This window comes from Drosophila nasuta, chromosome X (genome assembly GCF_023558535.2).
Source record: "Drosophila nasuta strain 15112-1781.00 chromosome X, ASM2355853v1, whole genome shotgun sequence".
NCBI lineage: Eukaryota > Metazoa > Arthropoda > Insecta > Diptera > Drosophilidae > Drosophila > Drosophila nasuta.
In genome coordinates this window covers 9,081,885-9,099,468 of record NC_083459.1, presented here as the reverse complement: position 1 = coordinate 9,099,468, position 17,584 = coordinate 9,081,885, and the positions used below count along the sequence as shown (strand labels likewise).

Below are 17,584 nucleotides of genomic sequence, written 5' to 3'. Positions count from 1 at the left end.
TAGACATCCCAACGGATCTTAATGCCAAAAAAACTAAATGGCAATATTAATTTAGAGAAATGGGAGTAAGCACTAAAAAAGATGCATTTTGATGCTTAATTAAATGTGTACTTACATATATGTAGAAATGTCTGTTATTTATTATCAAGTTGTATTTCCGTTCAACTCATTTAAAATTGTTGCTGTTTATTAAAATTTCTTAAAGTAAAAGTAGTTAAAGTAGTAGACTATTAAAGATTTGATTTGTGAAATTGCCGTGCATATTAAATTTATTTGTTTGTTTAACATTTGTGGCTGACGCTTTACACAGTTTGTTATGAATGTGCAAACCACAAGAAAATGCTGAAGCATTCTGGAAATATGCTTCTAGAGTACTCTGGAGCACACACACACACACACACAGCAAACAGCTGCGTGGAATTCAGAAATGACTCAATAAAAAACTAGTTAACACACCAAAAGTTCAAGCGAAACCAGTAACAATGCTTACATGCAATTTGTGTTATAATTGTAATAGACCCGTAACTTCTGCACTTGAATGCGAGCATAACTTGGCATTACTAATGGAATTCCATTCTCAACTTTCATTTATTTACATTGAAATACCTGCTTAGCTACAGTTATTATTCTAACGTATTCGATATATTAGCTTAACAGCAACTCATATGTAATAATTTAATATGTTATATTCCAGAGATAAACTCTGTCAATGTAAGCCCTCTTGTTATGCTAAAGTCAGCCACTATTAAAACTTCACAGACCACACGAAGTGGTCACAATAAATCGAATATAATGAAATGAAGATAGTTCTGTAAAATAAAAGATTCAGTTACTTTTATGATTCGTTTGCAACTGCCTCCTACACACTTTTCTTTTTTTTTTTTGACAAAACTCTTAGACCCACTTTACTTTATTCAAAGAAACGGGTCTTAAAAGACAGCACGTAGCATTGTGCGTGTGTTTTAATGTGTTTATCTACATAGTACTATATGTTTTAGATCTTTACCCTGGCTGACTCACTTGACTATCTAAGTGAACGATCTGGGCAACAGCCTTAATTGTAAAAACTAGGAGGCTGAAACTTTTCAACCGCATAGATGTTAAATTGTAGGCGTGCATGAAGGCGGCAATTCGCAAAGTTTTAATGAAATGACTTCTGTATACATTTATGAAACGCCAGACACGACTTCAAGCCCAACAAAATGTATATATAATTTGTGTAGTTTTGTGCTGTGCAAATATGCAACTTAAATATATTTATAGCACTTTACCAAAAAACAAAACCAAAAAAATGTTAGCTCTCTGAACCCCTTAGAAACCCACGGATACAAACAATCACTTTTAAGCCAAAAAAAAAGAGACACAAAGATGTTGCAAAATTATACACTTATTGTTTGGCTCCATGGAGCAAGAGAATGTTTATTAATACTCGATTACACTTTATTAAAGGCCATCATTCTCTTTTTTTTCGATCATCTACTTTTGTCGGCTTTTAACGAAATTAGTTGGCAAAAGACAATAGTGCATGTGAATAAAAAATAAAACAAAATAACAAGCCTAAAAGACACCCACGAACAATAAATAAAGTAAATATCACGACCTACGCCAATCAAATTTGAGTAAAATGTGGTAAATGAGCTGAATTAGATTTGCAATTAGTGAAAGAGTTAAGTGATATAATATTTGATAAATTAGCTATTTTATTTAAAACAAACTGATTTTAGGAGAAGACATTCGAAGCCATTAAAAAGAAATGAATAAACATTAAGAGAGTGGGAAAATTGAACGGCGGAAGCAAAATAGATTAAGTTTTGTTTTCGCTTTTAGCCACTTGAAGTTAAAAGCTAAAACTATGACCAATTTAATTATTCCAACTGATTCTTGTGGCTAACTGTAAATTTTGCGTGCTCAATACTCATCACCCAAAAAAAAAAAATTCGAAATAAATCTGCTGATCAATGACGCGTCGCATTAATAGACGTAAATTGTGGTTAATTGAGATATAACACCGGCCAATCAGCATCCCGCTGCTACCAGTGAGTGAGAGTGTTATTTTAATTTACTTAAATGAAAGAAAGCATTATCGGCGTGTCTTCGGACATCAAAATGTCCAATTTCACAACATGTTAATAGGCATTTTGATGGCACATTTGACTATTCGAGAGCCACGTCAAAATCCGCTTCACAGACATCACAACGTCTGGACTTTTCTTTTCTTTACTAGTTTTTTTTCGTATCTCTTATGCATCCACTAATGCAAGCGACTAAGCCATCCCCACCTGGCAAAAGTTGATGTCTAGAATGTCTGTGCTGTTCATTCACCGGCGATATCGTCATCAATGATGATGACGACTTTCACTATTTTCGGCGAACTGTCACTCGAAATGAGCGATTAAAGACAAAAAGAAGACTCGAATCGAAGAGAACTGGTTGGCACTCAGTCAATGCACTGCACTCGTGACACTTCTTCTTCGTCGTCATCGTCATCGTCATCGTCGTCTTAGCTTAGTTCGATCAGGTTAGCCGCCTGATATCTTTTAATTGCCATTTTAGCTGCTGTGCAGGTGTTTTTCCATTTGGTGCACATCGCGTGGAGACAGTTGTAACAGGAGCAACTGCATTTTCACCAGCCAACTGCCATATCGGCCACCAAACCGGTGGACAACTCTGATGATGAAAGTTCACGCATCTGACCAGGTTCCCATGGCTCTGACTCTGACTCTAGTCGCGTCGCGTCGCGTTGGAGTCATTGACGTTGCAAGCCTGTTGTGGCCAAAACTAAAAGTTAAACTTAAAATATTGTTTCTTTTTCGTTTCGTTATTTCATTTTTTCTATTTTTTTTTTTTTTTTTGGTTTTGGCTCTTTTGTTCCATCCGCTGACCATGATTCATTTTCATAGTTACTTAATTGAAAATGCCTTGGGTCATAATTCAGCTTGGCCTAGCGAATTTCGCACGATAATCTCTCACATCTTGTTAGCTCGCTTTGTTGGCCAACAATGCGACTTCGCACGGCACAAAATCGCCCGCGAAATTTTCAACCAACAAAATGCAACAGCTTACGTTCCAAATTCTTGAAGATACAAACTTACATAAAGTGCTTTGAATTTCATTTGCTAACTTATCGCTTAATCAATTTACTATTTTAATTCGTCGTTTAATGAAATGACGCAAAAACTTGTGATCACTTTTATGCAACTAGTTATAATATTACTATATTCAATTGATTAGAAATTCCTTTCTATTTTTTTATTCAAATATTAGCATTTTAGTGATAACAACAAAATTCAGTTTTATGTTTTTTCCAAAGAATAGCTTCGACATTTATTAAAAGTGTTATTTACTATTTCTAGATGTATTCATTTAATTAGAATCACACATTTTTAGTAGAAATAACTTTCTAGTTTTTGCAAATTTTAGCATTTTAGTGATAACAACAAAATGCAGTTTTATGTGTTTTCCAAGGAATAGTTTAGACATTCATTAAAAGTGTTATTTACTATTTCTTGATATGTTTGCTTGATTAGAATAAAACACATAAAAAAAAACTTTCTAGTTTTGGCAAATTTTAGCATTTTAGTGATAACAACAAAATGCAGTTTTATATTTTTCCAAAGAATAGTTAGACATTTATTAACATCACGCAGTAATTTATGTGAAATGTATTTGAATGTGTTATTTACTTTTTCTGGATCTATTCATTCTATAATTGGAATCACACACATTATAGTAGAAATAGGCGTTATTAAAAGCGGTAATTTATGTGTTAAGTTTTTGAGGTCGGTTACTTTTGTTCCGCCTATTTTTTCATAGAAAACAAAAATGTTGTTTCAATGCAAGTGTTTTTTGCACTCATTTGCATACTATCAAATCTCGAGCTAATTAGGAGTAGCATCGTGTTTTTTAACAAAATGCGTAGTCGCATTCCAATTATAAATTAATTATACAAATACACTGTACCGAAAAGCGAGCAACTTTTTCTTTAATTTGCATTCAATTTGATTTTTTATAGAGACGAACTCTACAGACCTCATTAGTATGGAAGCGTGTTGAAAAGTCTGTAATGCTTGCAACTGTTATATTATTAATAATAATTTAATACTCTTGAATAATTCCTTATATTAAATTATTACGATTTTAATTTTATTTTCGATAAGCCTAAAGCCTAAGAATAGTGATATAATTTTCCGGAGAGAACAAAAGTTTTATTATATTTTTTGTTTGTCATTTTAGAATATATATGAACATAAAAAGCTACAACAGTTTTCTTTGAAATAGAAGCACTTACGACCTGCTTGACTAAAATTTTTGTTTTTGAATCGGTAATTTCGGAGGAAATGCAGTAAATTTCTACATTTTACCAAGATTAGAAACTTATAATATAGGTTACAAACAATATTGAAGATTCAAAAATGTTTTTATTTCTATGTTTTGAGGCAAAATTTAGTTACAACAGTTTCAACATTTTCTTTAATATTATTTACTTCAGTATTTTATTGAATATATATAAACAAAAAGAAATGCATTATGAAGTTCACAGAACTAGTAGTGTTAAAAGAAGACTATAACAAAATGTAGCATTTACTAACTATTTTATCGTAACACCTAATTCTCACACATTATTGTTATCTATAAACAACGAAAGTGCTTTCCTAACCTTAACATTACTCCTTCATATATTTAGAAAGTGCGAATTTTGTCAGTCTTTTTGTTTTGGGTTTTTTTTGTTGTTAGCTTTTGGGGACAGTGTATTAAGCTAATATGCTAAATGTCGCTCTAATTGAGAGAGACACACACAAAAAAAACAAGTTTAAAGTTTTTACTATCAATTCTAACGCAAATTCGCAAGTCTCAGAGCAATCACACAGGTCTTTTGTCAACCACTGGCTTTAACAATGACGTAAAGCAGCATTTCTTGAATTTAGAGCACACGGCACACAAAAGCAATGACCAAAGAGATATGTGAACAAATACTAGTACGTATATAAAAGTTATGCACATGTGTGTGAGAGCACTTTTTTAATAGCCGGTTACGTTTTCAAGGCTAACTTGACGATTCGTTGCGAATATGCAAAGCGCAAAAATCGAAAGAGCAGCCTTAGCAACAGCAGCAGTACGATTAACAGCAGCAGCAGCAGCAAGAGTAACAGTAACAGCAACAACAACATTAACAGCAGCAGGAGTAATAGTAACAGCAATAACTTTAACAGCGGCAGCAACTGTAACAGTAAGAGCAACGACAACATTAACAGCAGCAGCAGTAACAGCGACAACTACATTAACAGCAGCAAGAGTAACAGTAACAGCAACAACAACATTAACAGCAGTAACAACTGCAACACTAACAGCTCAGTAATTGCAGCAATAACAGTGACAACTTTAGATGAGAAATTGCAAATATGTACATAAAGTATGTGCATACCTTAGCTCGTATGTGTGTTTGTATGCAATCATTTTTTTCAGGCGTAACGCAAACATACGAGTATATGCGGCCATCTCGCAGTTGTGGCTTACATAAGCCGCAACCAACTCAGGCTTCCCAGCTGCAGTTGCCTCTTTGGGCAAATAGACTCCAGGCAGCAACAACAACAACTATGAAAATATGCCGCAGTTATCCGTCTGTCCGTCCGTCCGTCTGTCTGTCCATCAGGCCGTTTGTCTTTTCGTCTGTTTGCCCCAGTGTTGCAACTTGTCGACATCATCAGCAAACTTGCTGGCCATAAATTTGTGGCCGTCCCCAGTTTAGAGTGACAGAGAGGAAGAAGGAGGTTCATCAACTGAAGTGATCTCAAAAAGTTTGCAAGTCTGGCGTTAAATTACAACTGACATAGTTTATAATGCTAAATACCGAATGTTGCATGCTGATGCCGAAGCCAAAGCTGTTGCACCCTTTGTAAAACAATTAGTACACTCAATTAAAATCCATTTTCAAACTAAAAAAAAAAACAAGCGTAGCTCAACTCTTTCTACAAATACCAAACCATATATTTATACGGTCTGAAAGGCATACACTCGATTAAGTAAATACGACATTATAGCTGATGCGTGTGCTGTGCGCGCCATGCATTTTGGCATCAGATTGACAAATTTGTCAACAGACAAACCAATCAATGCGCATGCGCGCATTATGCAACCCAAATAGTTAATATTTTATTTGGATATTTGTTGTCTCTCTATTTGTTGTTTTTGTTGGTTTTTGTTGGTTTTTGTTGGTTTTTGCGCTGAATGCAAGACTTGTTTGGAGGCAACTGGCTGCAGTCGCTTTTCATTTCGATATCGGCAGTAAAGAAATGTTAAGCAATGCGTGCGACAACACGACGAAGACAGCGTTAACGAAACAAGCAACCGCAATACAAGCAATAGCAATGTAAACTATGGTATGACTATATATAGTATGGTGTATACATGTAAATTGCCACCACTGTTGTTTTTCTCGTTGCTGTTTTATCGACCATATTCAATGATGTCCAATGACCCAATCAATTGCATTTTTTCTCCTTTTTTTTTTTTGTTTTTTGGTCCACACCAGTCTCTGGCACCAGGTTAATATGCCGCTATAATCAATACAATCCTATGCACTTTCCCCCGTCAATCTCGAGATTGAGAGAGAATGCTTTGGTGAATGTTCCGCCACTCGAGTGTCGTCAGAGCAAATGGCACACTCCAAGCCGATACTCCGAATGGCATAAGTACTTGCCCGGATATGGATACGACTTACGGACTCTTTGAGGCGAAAGCTATGCGATTGTACTCTTATTTCTCTTTGTTTGTGTTGAGGATGGGTACGAAGTCGATTGTTCGATTGAAATTTGAAGTGGAAAAGCATTACAACAGAAACTTGATAGAACTCAAAGTCGCTGATACAGACATCAGTTTTCCATTTCACAAAAAACAAATATTGTGCATGACTTGTTCATATTTTACATTTTTTTTTTGTTCATATCACATCAAAAACAATTAAAACTTTCACCTTGCAGCCCAAACGTTGTTTGAGTTTGGCAATTAATTCAGATCCCAGGGCTTCCAATAGTTAAACAAAAAAAAAAACATGCATTGATTCCCCCCTCAAAAACACAGATTTCTCGGCTTGATCTCCATTACATCAAAGTGCTTGCTTCGATAATAATAAGACATGCATTTCTAAAGCAAAGTATTAATAAATTTAATAAAGAAAAACCGCATCTATTCGATGATAATGATGATGGCCAATTGGCGTTTTTTTTCTTCTGAGTTACTGTTAGATGGTAATCATTCATGTTGTTTTTTAGGGGACGTGTAAAAATCACTTTGACTTGGACAAAATGAAAGACATGTTTTCACATGTGTGTGTGTGCAAGTGTGTGCATCGTATGCGTGTGTCTGTGTGTGTGTGTGTGTGTGTGTGTGTGTAGATCATTGTGTGAGCTAAAAACCCGCATGCCTCACATTCACACACACAATCCACAACTTGTTGTTGTTGCTGTTTGCCTTTGCTTATGTAACTTTGTTGTTCGCCGTTGTTCAATATCCGAATATGTGTAAGGGAGATGGTTGTAGTTTGGGCCACTTACGTTGTTTTTATTTTTGTTTGTGTTGCTGTTTTTATAATGTTACCAAACGTTTGGCATTTTAATTCCAAAATCCGTTGTTTTGTTTTCATATACTATACATATGTCTGTTCGTATTTGCTATTTAAGCATTTATTATGAACGAGAGACGTTTGGCAAAAAGTGAAAAAAAAACACAGAAATGTTTTATTTTTGACACTGACTCAGCCGATGCGGCTTTTGTTGTTGCTCTGCTTACATTTGCTCTAATTACTACGATTATAGCCTTATGTCACAGCATATTATAGACATCTCCGGCTCAACGATGAACACGATCAGCAAAAAAAGCAGGCAAATCAGTTTCACTCCAATTTCAAATGCGGGCAATTAATATATGATCAATGATCGTCTCGAATTTTGAGGCATGTAATTTATGTTATTAGTGGAATGAATTATACAAAGATGTGGCTATCTCTCTCTTTTTGGCAGATGAAAAGTGAGTCTTGTTGATAACATATTTGATTATATTTATTTCTCAGATGCATAAATGCTGTTCAATGCCTTTATACATTTATATATCTGATATCTATTAGTTTTACTAAATTTTTAATTTCTTACTTATTCATTTAGATCTCAGATATAAATATAGTATATAATGTTGATTTGCAATTTTAATAATTCTAAACCCTTTAAAAGATGTTAGCCCAAAACATCTTAATCTAGCGGACAAAATGTCAAGCTAAAAGTGAATCAAACGTTTGACTGCTTCTAATCTTGATTTGGCTTTGATTACTTATGCTTGACATTACCTTGCCGCATTCTTCGAGTTTGAGGTAATATAATACCTGTATTTTCGACACACAAGCGCACCATAAAACTAGCCACTGTGCAGGTTAAAGAATGAAATCGAAAAAAGAAAAAGAGAGAAAAAAAAAATAACATACGTATCTATCATACTGATGTTGAATAAAATTAAATGGAATTTGCATACAAAATTCATGAGATTGTGTAACATATTTGATACCAACTCGACCTTCATGGGAACTCACTGTGAATGAATTGGTTTTGCATTTTCTTTTTCTGTTTTTAAGTTGATTATTATACGAGAGTATGTAAAGGTTTTTATACGATTCCATCAAAATCAGTGTCAATGATTGTCAATCGAATGTTTCATAAATTATGCACCACCAAAATACTTCCGTCTGTGTTTTTTTTTTTTTTCGGCTTCATCATTTTCAATAATCGTATTATCATCTTTCAGTTCCGGCATGGAACGGCCTGGCGAGCGCTCTTTTTACTTTGCGTGCTCTCCTATTTTATAAATGGTAAGTTTTCTTTTCATATATTTTTTTTTTTTGATTGCCCAATACCATTCCGTGTACTTTCGATTATTCAAGAAATACTAAATTCAATTATGTGATTATTGCAGTCGCGAGCTCCGAAGGCCGAGTTGTTTGCTATTACACAAATTGGAGTGTTTATCGACCGGGTACTGCGAAATTCAATCCACAGAACATCAATCCATATTTGTGCACACATTTGATCTATGCATTCGGTGGATTCACGAAGGACAATCAAATGAAGCCGTTCGACAAGTACCAAGACATAGAACAGGGTAAGTCCCGAGAATTTAAAGCGAATAGAGATACAAAATTAAAAAAAAAAAATAATAATTCTTGAAGTCAATGCAATGAAATCAACTTTTATTACAAAGGAATTAAAATTAGATTCATGGTAGTGAAAGTTATTTTAATTTTTAAATTCATTAAGAACTGTTAATAGAAAACACTTAATTCAAATGCAGATTAAACCATTTATAATTCTTGTTATCTCCAAAGTAAAAACTACAACTTTTTTTTGTCGATATGTTAGTAATCATTTTAAGATATTTAATTTTATTAATCGCTTGCTTAAAAATAACTTGTGAATTATTTCCGTAATAAAATTTGCAGACAAACGTTACTCTTTAATTTTTATTCAAAATGTACAAAAAACGATTTAAAAATTTATTTTATTTATGCTATTATTTTCGTTTTACGATTTCTTATTTTTAATTTGTGCATTTATTCTATAATTCCCTCTTTTATTAGGTGGCTATGCAAAATTCACCGGGCTCAAAACGTACAACAAGCAATTGAAGACAATGATTGCAATTGGCGGCTGGAATGAAGCCTCTTCACGTTTCTCACCATTGGTGGCCAATCCTGAACGACGTCAGCAATTCATTAAGAACATCTTGAAGTTCTTGCGACAAAATCACTTTGATGGTATCGATTTGGATTGGGAATATCCGGCACATCGCGAAGGTGGCAAATCACGTGATCGCGATAACTATGCTGAATTTGTGCGTGAATTGAGAGCGGAATTCGAACGTGAATCCGAGAAAACTGGACGTACAAGGTTGCTGCTTACAATGGCTGTTCCTGCGGGTATTGAGTACATTGACAAGGGATACGATGTGCCCAAGTTGAATAAGTATCTGGATTGGTTCAATGTGTTGACCTACGATTTCCATTCGTCGCACGAGCCATCGGTTAATCATCATGCGCCTCTCTACTCTTTGGAGGATGATTCCGAGTACAATTACGATGCCGAGTTGAATATCGTAAGTGACAGTATGAAATCATATTAATTGAAATGATATTAATGATTTATGTTCTCTTTTTAAAGGACTACTCCATCAAGTACTATTTGAAGGCTGGCGCTGATCGCGACAAGTTGGTGTTGGGTATTCCCACCTATGGACGATCTTACACGCTCATCAACGAGGAAAGTACTGAGCTTGGCGCCCCATCTGAGGGACCCGGCGAACAGGGCGATGCGACCCGCGAGAAGGGATATTTGGCTTACTACGAGGTTTGTTGACTCTTTCATTGATTGTTGCCTATCGCTGACATTTTCGCTCTTTCAATAGATTTGTCAAACACTTAAAGACGATCCAGATTGGACTGTAGTGCAGCCGAATGAAAATGTGATGGGTCCGTATGCGTATAGACGCAACCAATGGGTTGGCTACGATGATGAAGCGATTGTGCGCAAAAAGGCCGAGTATGTGGTTGCCCATGGACTGGGAGGTATTATGTTCTGGGCCATTGACAACGATGATTTCCGGGGCGCATGCAGCGGCAAACCGTATCCGCTGATTGAGGCTGCCAAGGAGGCAATGCTCGAGGCGTTTGGGTGAGTTCCTAATGCTGATGGTGATGGCTTCAAATCTCAGTACTAAATTTAGGCACTGTAAAAAAGAACTAAGTTGAACTAAGGGTTTGAAACGTAGTTTTTTTTGAACAATGTTTCCCAACGCAATAGAACAAATGTATTTAAGTATGCACACCACGGTTTTCGAGCTTCGTCACACAATTGGAAACTCATTAGAAAGCATCTTGGTATTTTAAACGATCTACTAACAAAAAGTTAGTTTTGTTTCTGTCCCACTGCTATTTCAAAGCTTACAGCTGTATATTATCCAATGGATAATACACAATGAATAATGGATAAAATCCATCACTAAATAGACATTCAAATGCGAATATGATTTCTGCGTTTATTGACATTAATGTTTATAGAATCCCTTCAATTTTGTTTCATAATCGATAGCATAGTTATTAAAAATCAAAATTCTTATTAAAAAAATTGATAATCTAGTTTGTAATTTAAGCTAATATAAGAAGTTAAGTTTATTTAATATCGATATGCGTTTTATCCATTCATCAGACTGGGCATCAATGAGGTGGGCAAACCAAGCAGTCCACAGAAGCCATCACGCTCGCGAGGTCGCGACCGCAATCAACTAACCTCCAAACCCGACTCAGGTGCCAGCAGACAGTCTGCCACTCGCCGACCAGCTGTCAGCAGTACAACGACAGTGACACCGCGGAGCACAGCCGCAATTCGACTAACTGAAGCCGAGGGCTCATCTCTGTACATTGGTGGACGTGGCTCGACGACACCTGCACCACCGACTACACCGGATCCTGGTTCGGACTTCAAGTGCGAAGAGGAGGGCTTCTTCCAGCATCCTCGCGACTGCAAGAAATACTATTGGTGCTTGGATAGCGGTCCATCTGGCCTGGGAATTGTCGGACATCAGTTCACTTGTCCATCAGGATTGTATTTCAATCCTGCTGCCGATTCATGCGATTTTGCTCGTAATGTGCCATGCAAAACAAAGAAGTAAGTGGAAATACAATTATTTTCTACTAAATAGTAAAATACATTTTACATTAATGAGCTTATTTTATGTCGAATTTAGCTGATAGCATTTGGTATTTAAATCACTTGTTTGCTTTAATTTACGCTCAATTGCACTCCTTTATAGATCGACGACATCGCCTCCAATTACCACAACAACAGCTAAGACGACGACAACAACAACCAGGCGACCAGCAAGCAACCAGAATCGCGTGACAGCAGCGCCAGTGGCACGTCCAATTTATCCACGCGTCTCGAGCACAACAAGCACCACAACAACCACAACGAGCACTACAACGACAGCTGCACCAGAGGTGATTGAATACGATGAAGAGGACGGCAATGAGGAGCACTCAGCCAACAGGTTCAATGATGCTGAAGAGGATCCACAAGTGATTAAGGAGCTCATCGATCTGATCCGAAAGGTCGGCGGAGTCGAGAAACTCGAGAAGCACTTGTTGCAAAACAAAGATGGCTCCATTACGCTCAAGGAGCACTCGGCCTCTGTCTCTGGCAACGGAGCACCAACAACACCCTCAACGATCAGCAAATCACTGTACGATCGTGTCCTGAAACGTCCTGGCACCTTCAGTGCGTTCACACGCAATCGTGTCCAAGTCACCGAGACAACCGAATCGAGCAAAACTATTAACAATGCAGGTGCGGAGAGCAGCGGCGAAGGCAACTCGCAATCGCAATCAAGCTACTCGAAGTACTCGTCGGTGGTGCGCGGCAACAGTCGCCAGGGACCACAAAACGAAGGCATCGACAAGATTGCCGAGTCCGAGGGCTTCCTTAAGGAACGCAAACAGTACGTGACCATCAATCGCAATCGTGGTGTCAATCGTGAGGAGCATGACACTGAGCTGACCGCCAACAATGAGACTGATGACGAGGAGCTCGATGTGTCACAACCTGAGACGACCACAAGGCGTTCGTTGAGCGCTGCAACGCCATCGTATACAAGCTTGAGACGCGCACGTCCCAGCACAACAACGAAGCCAGCACCGCTCGAATCCGAGTCAGAAGAGGAGCAGGAAGAGGAACGTCGTACTGTCGTCAAGGAGCAGCAGACGCAGACCAAGCATTATGCCACATTGAGTCGCACACGTGGACGTACAACGGAACGATCGGATATCGGTGAATCTGAGGGATCTGGTGTGTCAGTTAGTTCAACAACAAACAGGTAAAATTATTTACCCTACATGTTTATTAAAATGAAATTGAAATACAAATTACATTAAAGAAAGTATAATTTACTTAAAAAGTAAGTAGAACATTCAATTCAAATAGTAGAAAGAAATTCTTTACAAGTGAAAATGTTTTATATTCCAAAAAATATTCTACTTACACAAATTAAGCTAATGAAAAGCAATGTAAGGTATATTATTTAAGTTTCTTTAAGAAAAAAAGTATTTTGCTAAAGTAGTTGCTGAATGCGGACTTTTCAACTCTGCTTTTGTTGCATTTGTGCGTAGTTCACCAATATCTAAAGTCGGTTTAAAATAATTATACCTCTTTTTTTTAACGGATGTATCACAATCGTGCATACGCGACAGTAGCTTTGTTACTTATTTTTATATTGTTGTTTTACTTTGCACCAAAAACTCACTCATAATAATTGCCATGGAATTTTTATAACCTGACTTATAAAAGTTGTTCACTCTGATGCAATCAAATCATGCAAAAATAGCAAGTGATGATAATGTATTAATAATTAAAATATTGTGGTCGATAATTGCGCTGTACTTATTATATAGGCTTCGAATTCTGTATTCGCAAAATTAGAAATCTCAATTCGCCAAATTGTTTTTGTGCAATCGACTCCAAATTTGCCAATTTCAATTTGTATATAAACAACTGGCATGAAATGCAAATAACATAGAGTATAACTCAGTTTTTATGATGACAGACAAAACGATTGACTTTGCTTAGGAGCAACATTTTTAACATATTTTTGAATTACTTAGAGAGCTACCTTATTTTGTATTTTTGTCGATGAATATTTGCTACTACCTAATACAAATTTGTATTTATTAACAGATACAAATACGTTGAAAGGACGCGGCCAACGACGAGCAGCAGCGGTTCAAGGAATGCGGTGTCCGATGCCATTGACGATGAGGCTGATGAAGATGACGAGGAGGAATACGAGGATGATTCACAGCAGAAAAATGTAAAGTTCCAAAGAAATCAATTCACCACAAGCACAACACCAGCAACAACAAATACACGTAAATACGCGAGCATCGGCCGCAGAACCACAACAACAACAACAACACCAGAAACAACAACCACAACAGCAACCGGCACTGAGACTGCCAAGGCGAGCACCGACACCGACACCAAAAACACCAACAACAACCGTCGCAACAACAACAACCACAACAACAACAATGTGAAAACTAACAACGTACCATCAGCAGCACAAATAATCACCCAAGAACCCGAAACAACAGCAACAACAACTACTATCACTAACGAAACCACTGAACCAATTGATAAACCAAACACTAGAATAACGCTCACAACGAGCGCTACTAACATTGAAACCACCACTGCAACCACCACAACCACCTCACCACCCACACCCACCCCCACAACCACACCCACACCCACACCTACACCCACAATTTTACCCACTATCCAAACACCAACAACCAGCATCAATTCATTGGAGTTGGCCGATGGCATTAACGATTTATTCGAGCCACAATTGACAACACTGTCGCCAGCCAATGTTGATGATTCTTTCCCTAACACAAATAACAACCGACTTAATAACCTAGCACAAGTTGCTTCTACAACCACGACGGAGTCCGAACAACAGGCAACAAGGACAACAACAACAACAACAACTACGGACAAGAGTGACAGCAACAACGAGAACGAGAACGACAACGAGAACGATTACAAGAACAATATTGATAGTGAGGTAACAACAACAACAACAATCAAAACGCCATATAAACGCATAAGAACGAACAGCAACAACCAGAACAACAACAGAAACATCAACAAGATCAACAATGATAATATTAATAACAATAATGCAGAAGCAGTCAACGAAGCTAGTCCCAATGTTGGTAACTCGAAAGGTTTGAGTAGCGTTAATCCTAGTGTAAATAGCATAAGAACCAACTACTCCGGTAGAAGGCAACCACAAAGAACATCCCAACTTGAACTGACAACAACCACAACAACTGAGCTACCTAGCATTTCTAGTCCAAGACCTTTCGGTTATCCCAGACGTCGAACACGTCCTGTAGCAACTAAAACCCAAACCCAAACCGCACAATCCACAAGCACAACCACAAACAACAACACCACCACCAACAGCACTGTCAACGTCAACGAGAACGATAACAACGAGAACAAGACTTTAACGGACGTAGCTAAAACACGAACACGTTTATCACAAGTGGATAGGCCCAAGGTGAGTGACATTAATAGTCAAAAGTTGTTGGACCCTAGCACAAACACCCAACAACCAACAACAAGAAACCAAACCACAACCACAGCCACAAGTAAAACTCAAACTCAAACCCAAACTCAAACTCAAACCCAAATCAAAACAAAAACAACAACCACAAGCACAACAATCACAGCACCTAAAACAACAAACACCCATCAAACAACTAGCACCCACAATGAAGTAGTCGTTAATCTAGTTGGTAATGGTGACAATAAATTAAGGCATGACGTAGTTAGTAGTACCTTTAATTTAAGCACTGATGATGATGATAATGATGATGACCGTGACGTTCACGACGAACAAGACAACCGCGAACATATTAAGTATACGTGGCGTGATGCACGCAGACCAACAAAACCCACAAGACCTTCCTCTATCAAGAGCAGCATCGATCTGCACAATGCACTCGTCGACAGCAACGATAAAGACACTCGCAGGTTTGCCGGCAAGCGTTTGGCCACCGACAACGAGAGCGAGTCACGTGGTCGACACTTTAATTCAATTCGTGGAGAGGGCGATGTTGCAGCTGCAACAGATGAAACGCCGACTGTCCACAAACGCATCTATCAAAATATAGCACGTACTTCTAGTCAAACTGAGGATGAAAGCGCAACGAGCTCATCGTCAAACGAACATAGCAGAAGAATCTATCAAAATATCGATCATTCGTCCAGGCAAAATAGTGGACAGAACGACGAGCAAATACACTACAATGCCATAACTCGTACTAGCAGCGGCGTGCAGCTGACTGACAGCGGCAGCTCAAGCTTTGTGCGTCATGTGAACACATCGCAGAATGGAGAAGCTAAGCATCAGCTTGTTGCAGAATCGCTAACAAGTGAGGATAGCAGCACGGAAAAACATTTGGCGAGCTTTACAACTGAAAGAGAATTGGCGGAATTTACGACTGAAAAAAGATTTAGTGACCACCACGACCGAAAGAAATTTAGCGACCACCACAACCGAAAAAAAATGTAGTGACCACAACAACTGAAAAGGATTTAGTGACCACAACAACTGAAAAGGACTTACCGACCACCACAACTGAGAAGGATATAGTAACCACTACAACTGAGAAGCATTTTGTGACCACCACAACTGAGAAGGATGCGGAGAAATCAAGCACTGAATCAGTGCAAGATTTTAACGACGAGCTGGCAGCTGAACTGCCCGATGATGATAACGAAAGCGATGCTGTTGTAAGCACCACCACAGAAGCAGCAGTCAGAACAACAACCAGACAGACGACAACGAGAAGAACAACTACAGCAGCTCCTCTGACTACCACCGAGACACCCAAGAAACAAAACAGGAAAACTAACTTTATTCGCAGACCTGTGGCCTTAAGCAGACAAACAACCGAAGGTAAAGTAGCACTTGAAGGAGAAACACAATCTGTTTCAACAGAGACGAATGATGAAGCCAAGGAAACGACGACAGCGTTGCCCAAACGTCGCGTCTTAGTTAGGGGAACCTATCGACCACGCAAGGAAGGCGATCTCTCGTCGCTTTTGGCAGTCGATGCCAACAAACGTGGACCCTCCTACAAGCATCAAGAACCGCAGGCGCGACCACAACTAGCGCCATTCAGAGAAACACCAGAAGCAGTTGCCCGTGAAATAAATACGGGAGCAGCAACTGCAACCGCAACCGCAAACTCAGTAGCAACATCGAAACAAGAGAGCGACAGTGAAGTTGAAGTTGATAAAACTAGTCAAGTAGATGCCAGCAGCAAGCGAAAGGATGGCCGAGTACTCCACGGTCCGGTGCGGAATCGCACCACCAGTCAAACGGAATCCTTGGGCGGTGGCATTACGCGCACGCGCACCACATATCTTCGCAACATTGATGGTGGCAAGGTGGTGAAGCGAGTGCACACGAAGACGGTGCACGAGAAGCCCGCTGAATACGAATACATCTACGATGAGATCACTGAGCAGCCGGTTAGTACAACGCCCCGCATCATAACACGCAATCGTGGCGCGGTTAAATTCCAGAGCAACGATCTGTCCTCATTGCTAGCATTGGACTTTGCATCGCGGGCACAGCGCACAAAGACATCGCAACCCACGGTGAAGAAGACGCGTCGTCGCCTGCTGAAGAAGCCAAAGGAAACCGTTGAACAGGAAGAGGTCGAAGAGTTTGAATACGACAATGTGGAGGCTGAGATCGAGGATGAAGCACCCACCAGACCAACCACAACCAGACAGCCCACAAACCGACCAACCCCAAGCAGACCGAAACCAATTCTTCGCCGCACCAGACCAACAACAACAACCACAACCACGGAAACACCGACAACAGTTGAAACCGAGGCGAGCACTCGTCGTTCTGCCTTCAGATTCCAGCAACCAACTGCCAGAACAACACCAACAACGTCGACGACAACCAC

At 38.6% G+C, this 17,584-nt stretch overlaps 1 protein-coding gene across 7 annotated transcripts in view; it reads left to right on the top strand.

Annotated features, from left to right (window-relative positions):
• Positions 1–17,584, top strand: part of LOC132797231 (mucin-2) — a 39,566-nt gene that overhangs the window by 6,051 nt on the left and 15,931 nt on the right. For 4 of the 7 annotated variants that reach the window (XM_060808836.1, XM_060808841.1, XM_060808835.1 and 1 more), the window contains exons 3-10: positions 8,788–8,851; positions 8,956–9,141; positions 9,617–10,131; positions 10,197–10,382; positions 10,441–10,706; positions 11,241–11,699; positions 11,845–12,903; positions 13,761–15,153. In XM_060808836.1, the coding sequence (XP_060664819.1) occupies positions 8,788–8,851; positions 8,956–9,141; positions 9,617–10,131; positions 10,197–10,382; positions 10,441–10,706; positions 11,241–11,699; positions 11,845–12,903; positions 13,761–15,153 (4,128 nt within the window). The remainder of the gene's footprint in view (positions 1–8,787; positions 8,852–8,955; positions 9,142–9,616; positions 10,132–10,196; positions 10,383–10,440; positions 10,707–11,240; positions 11,700–11,844; positions 12,904–13,760; positions 15,154–17,584) is intronic. The other 3 variants (XM_060808843.1, XM_060808838.1, XM_060808842.1) reach the window with 2 other exon arrangements.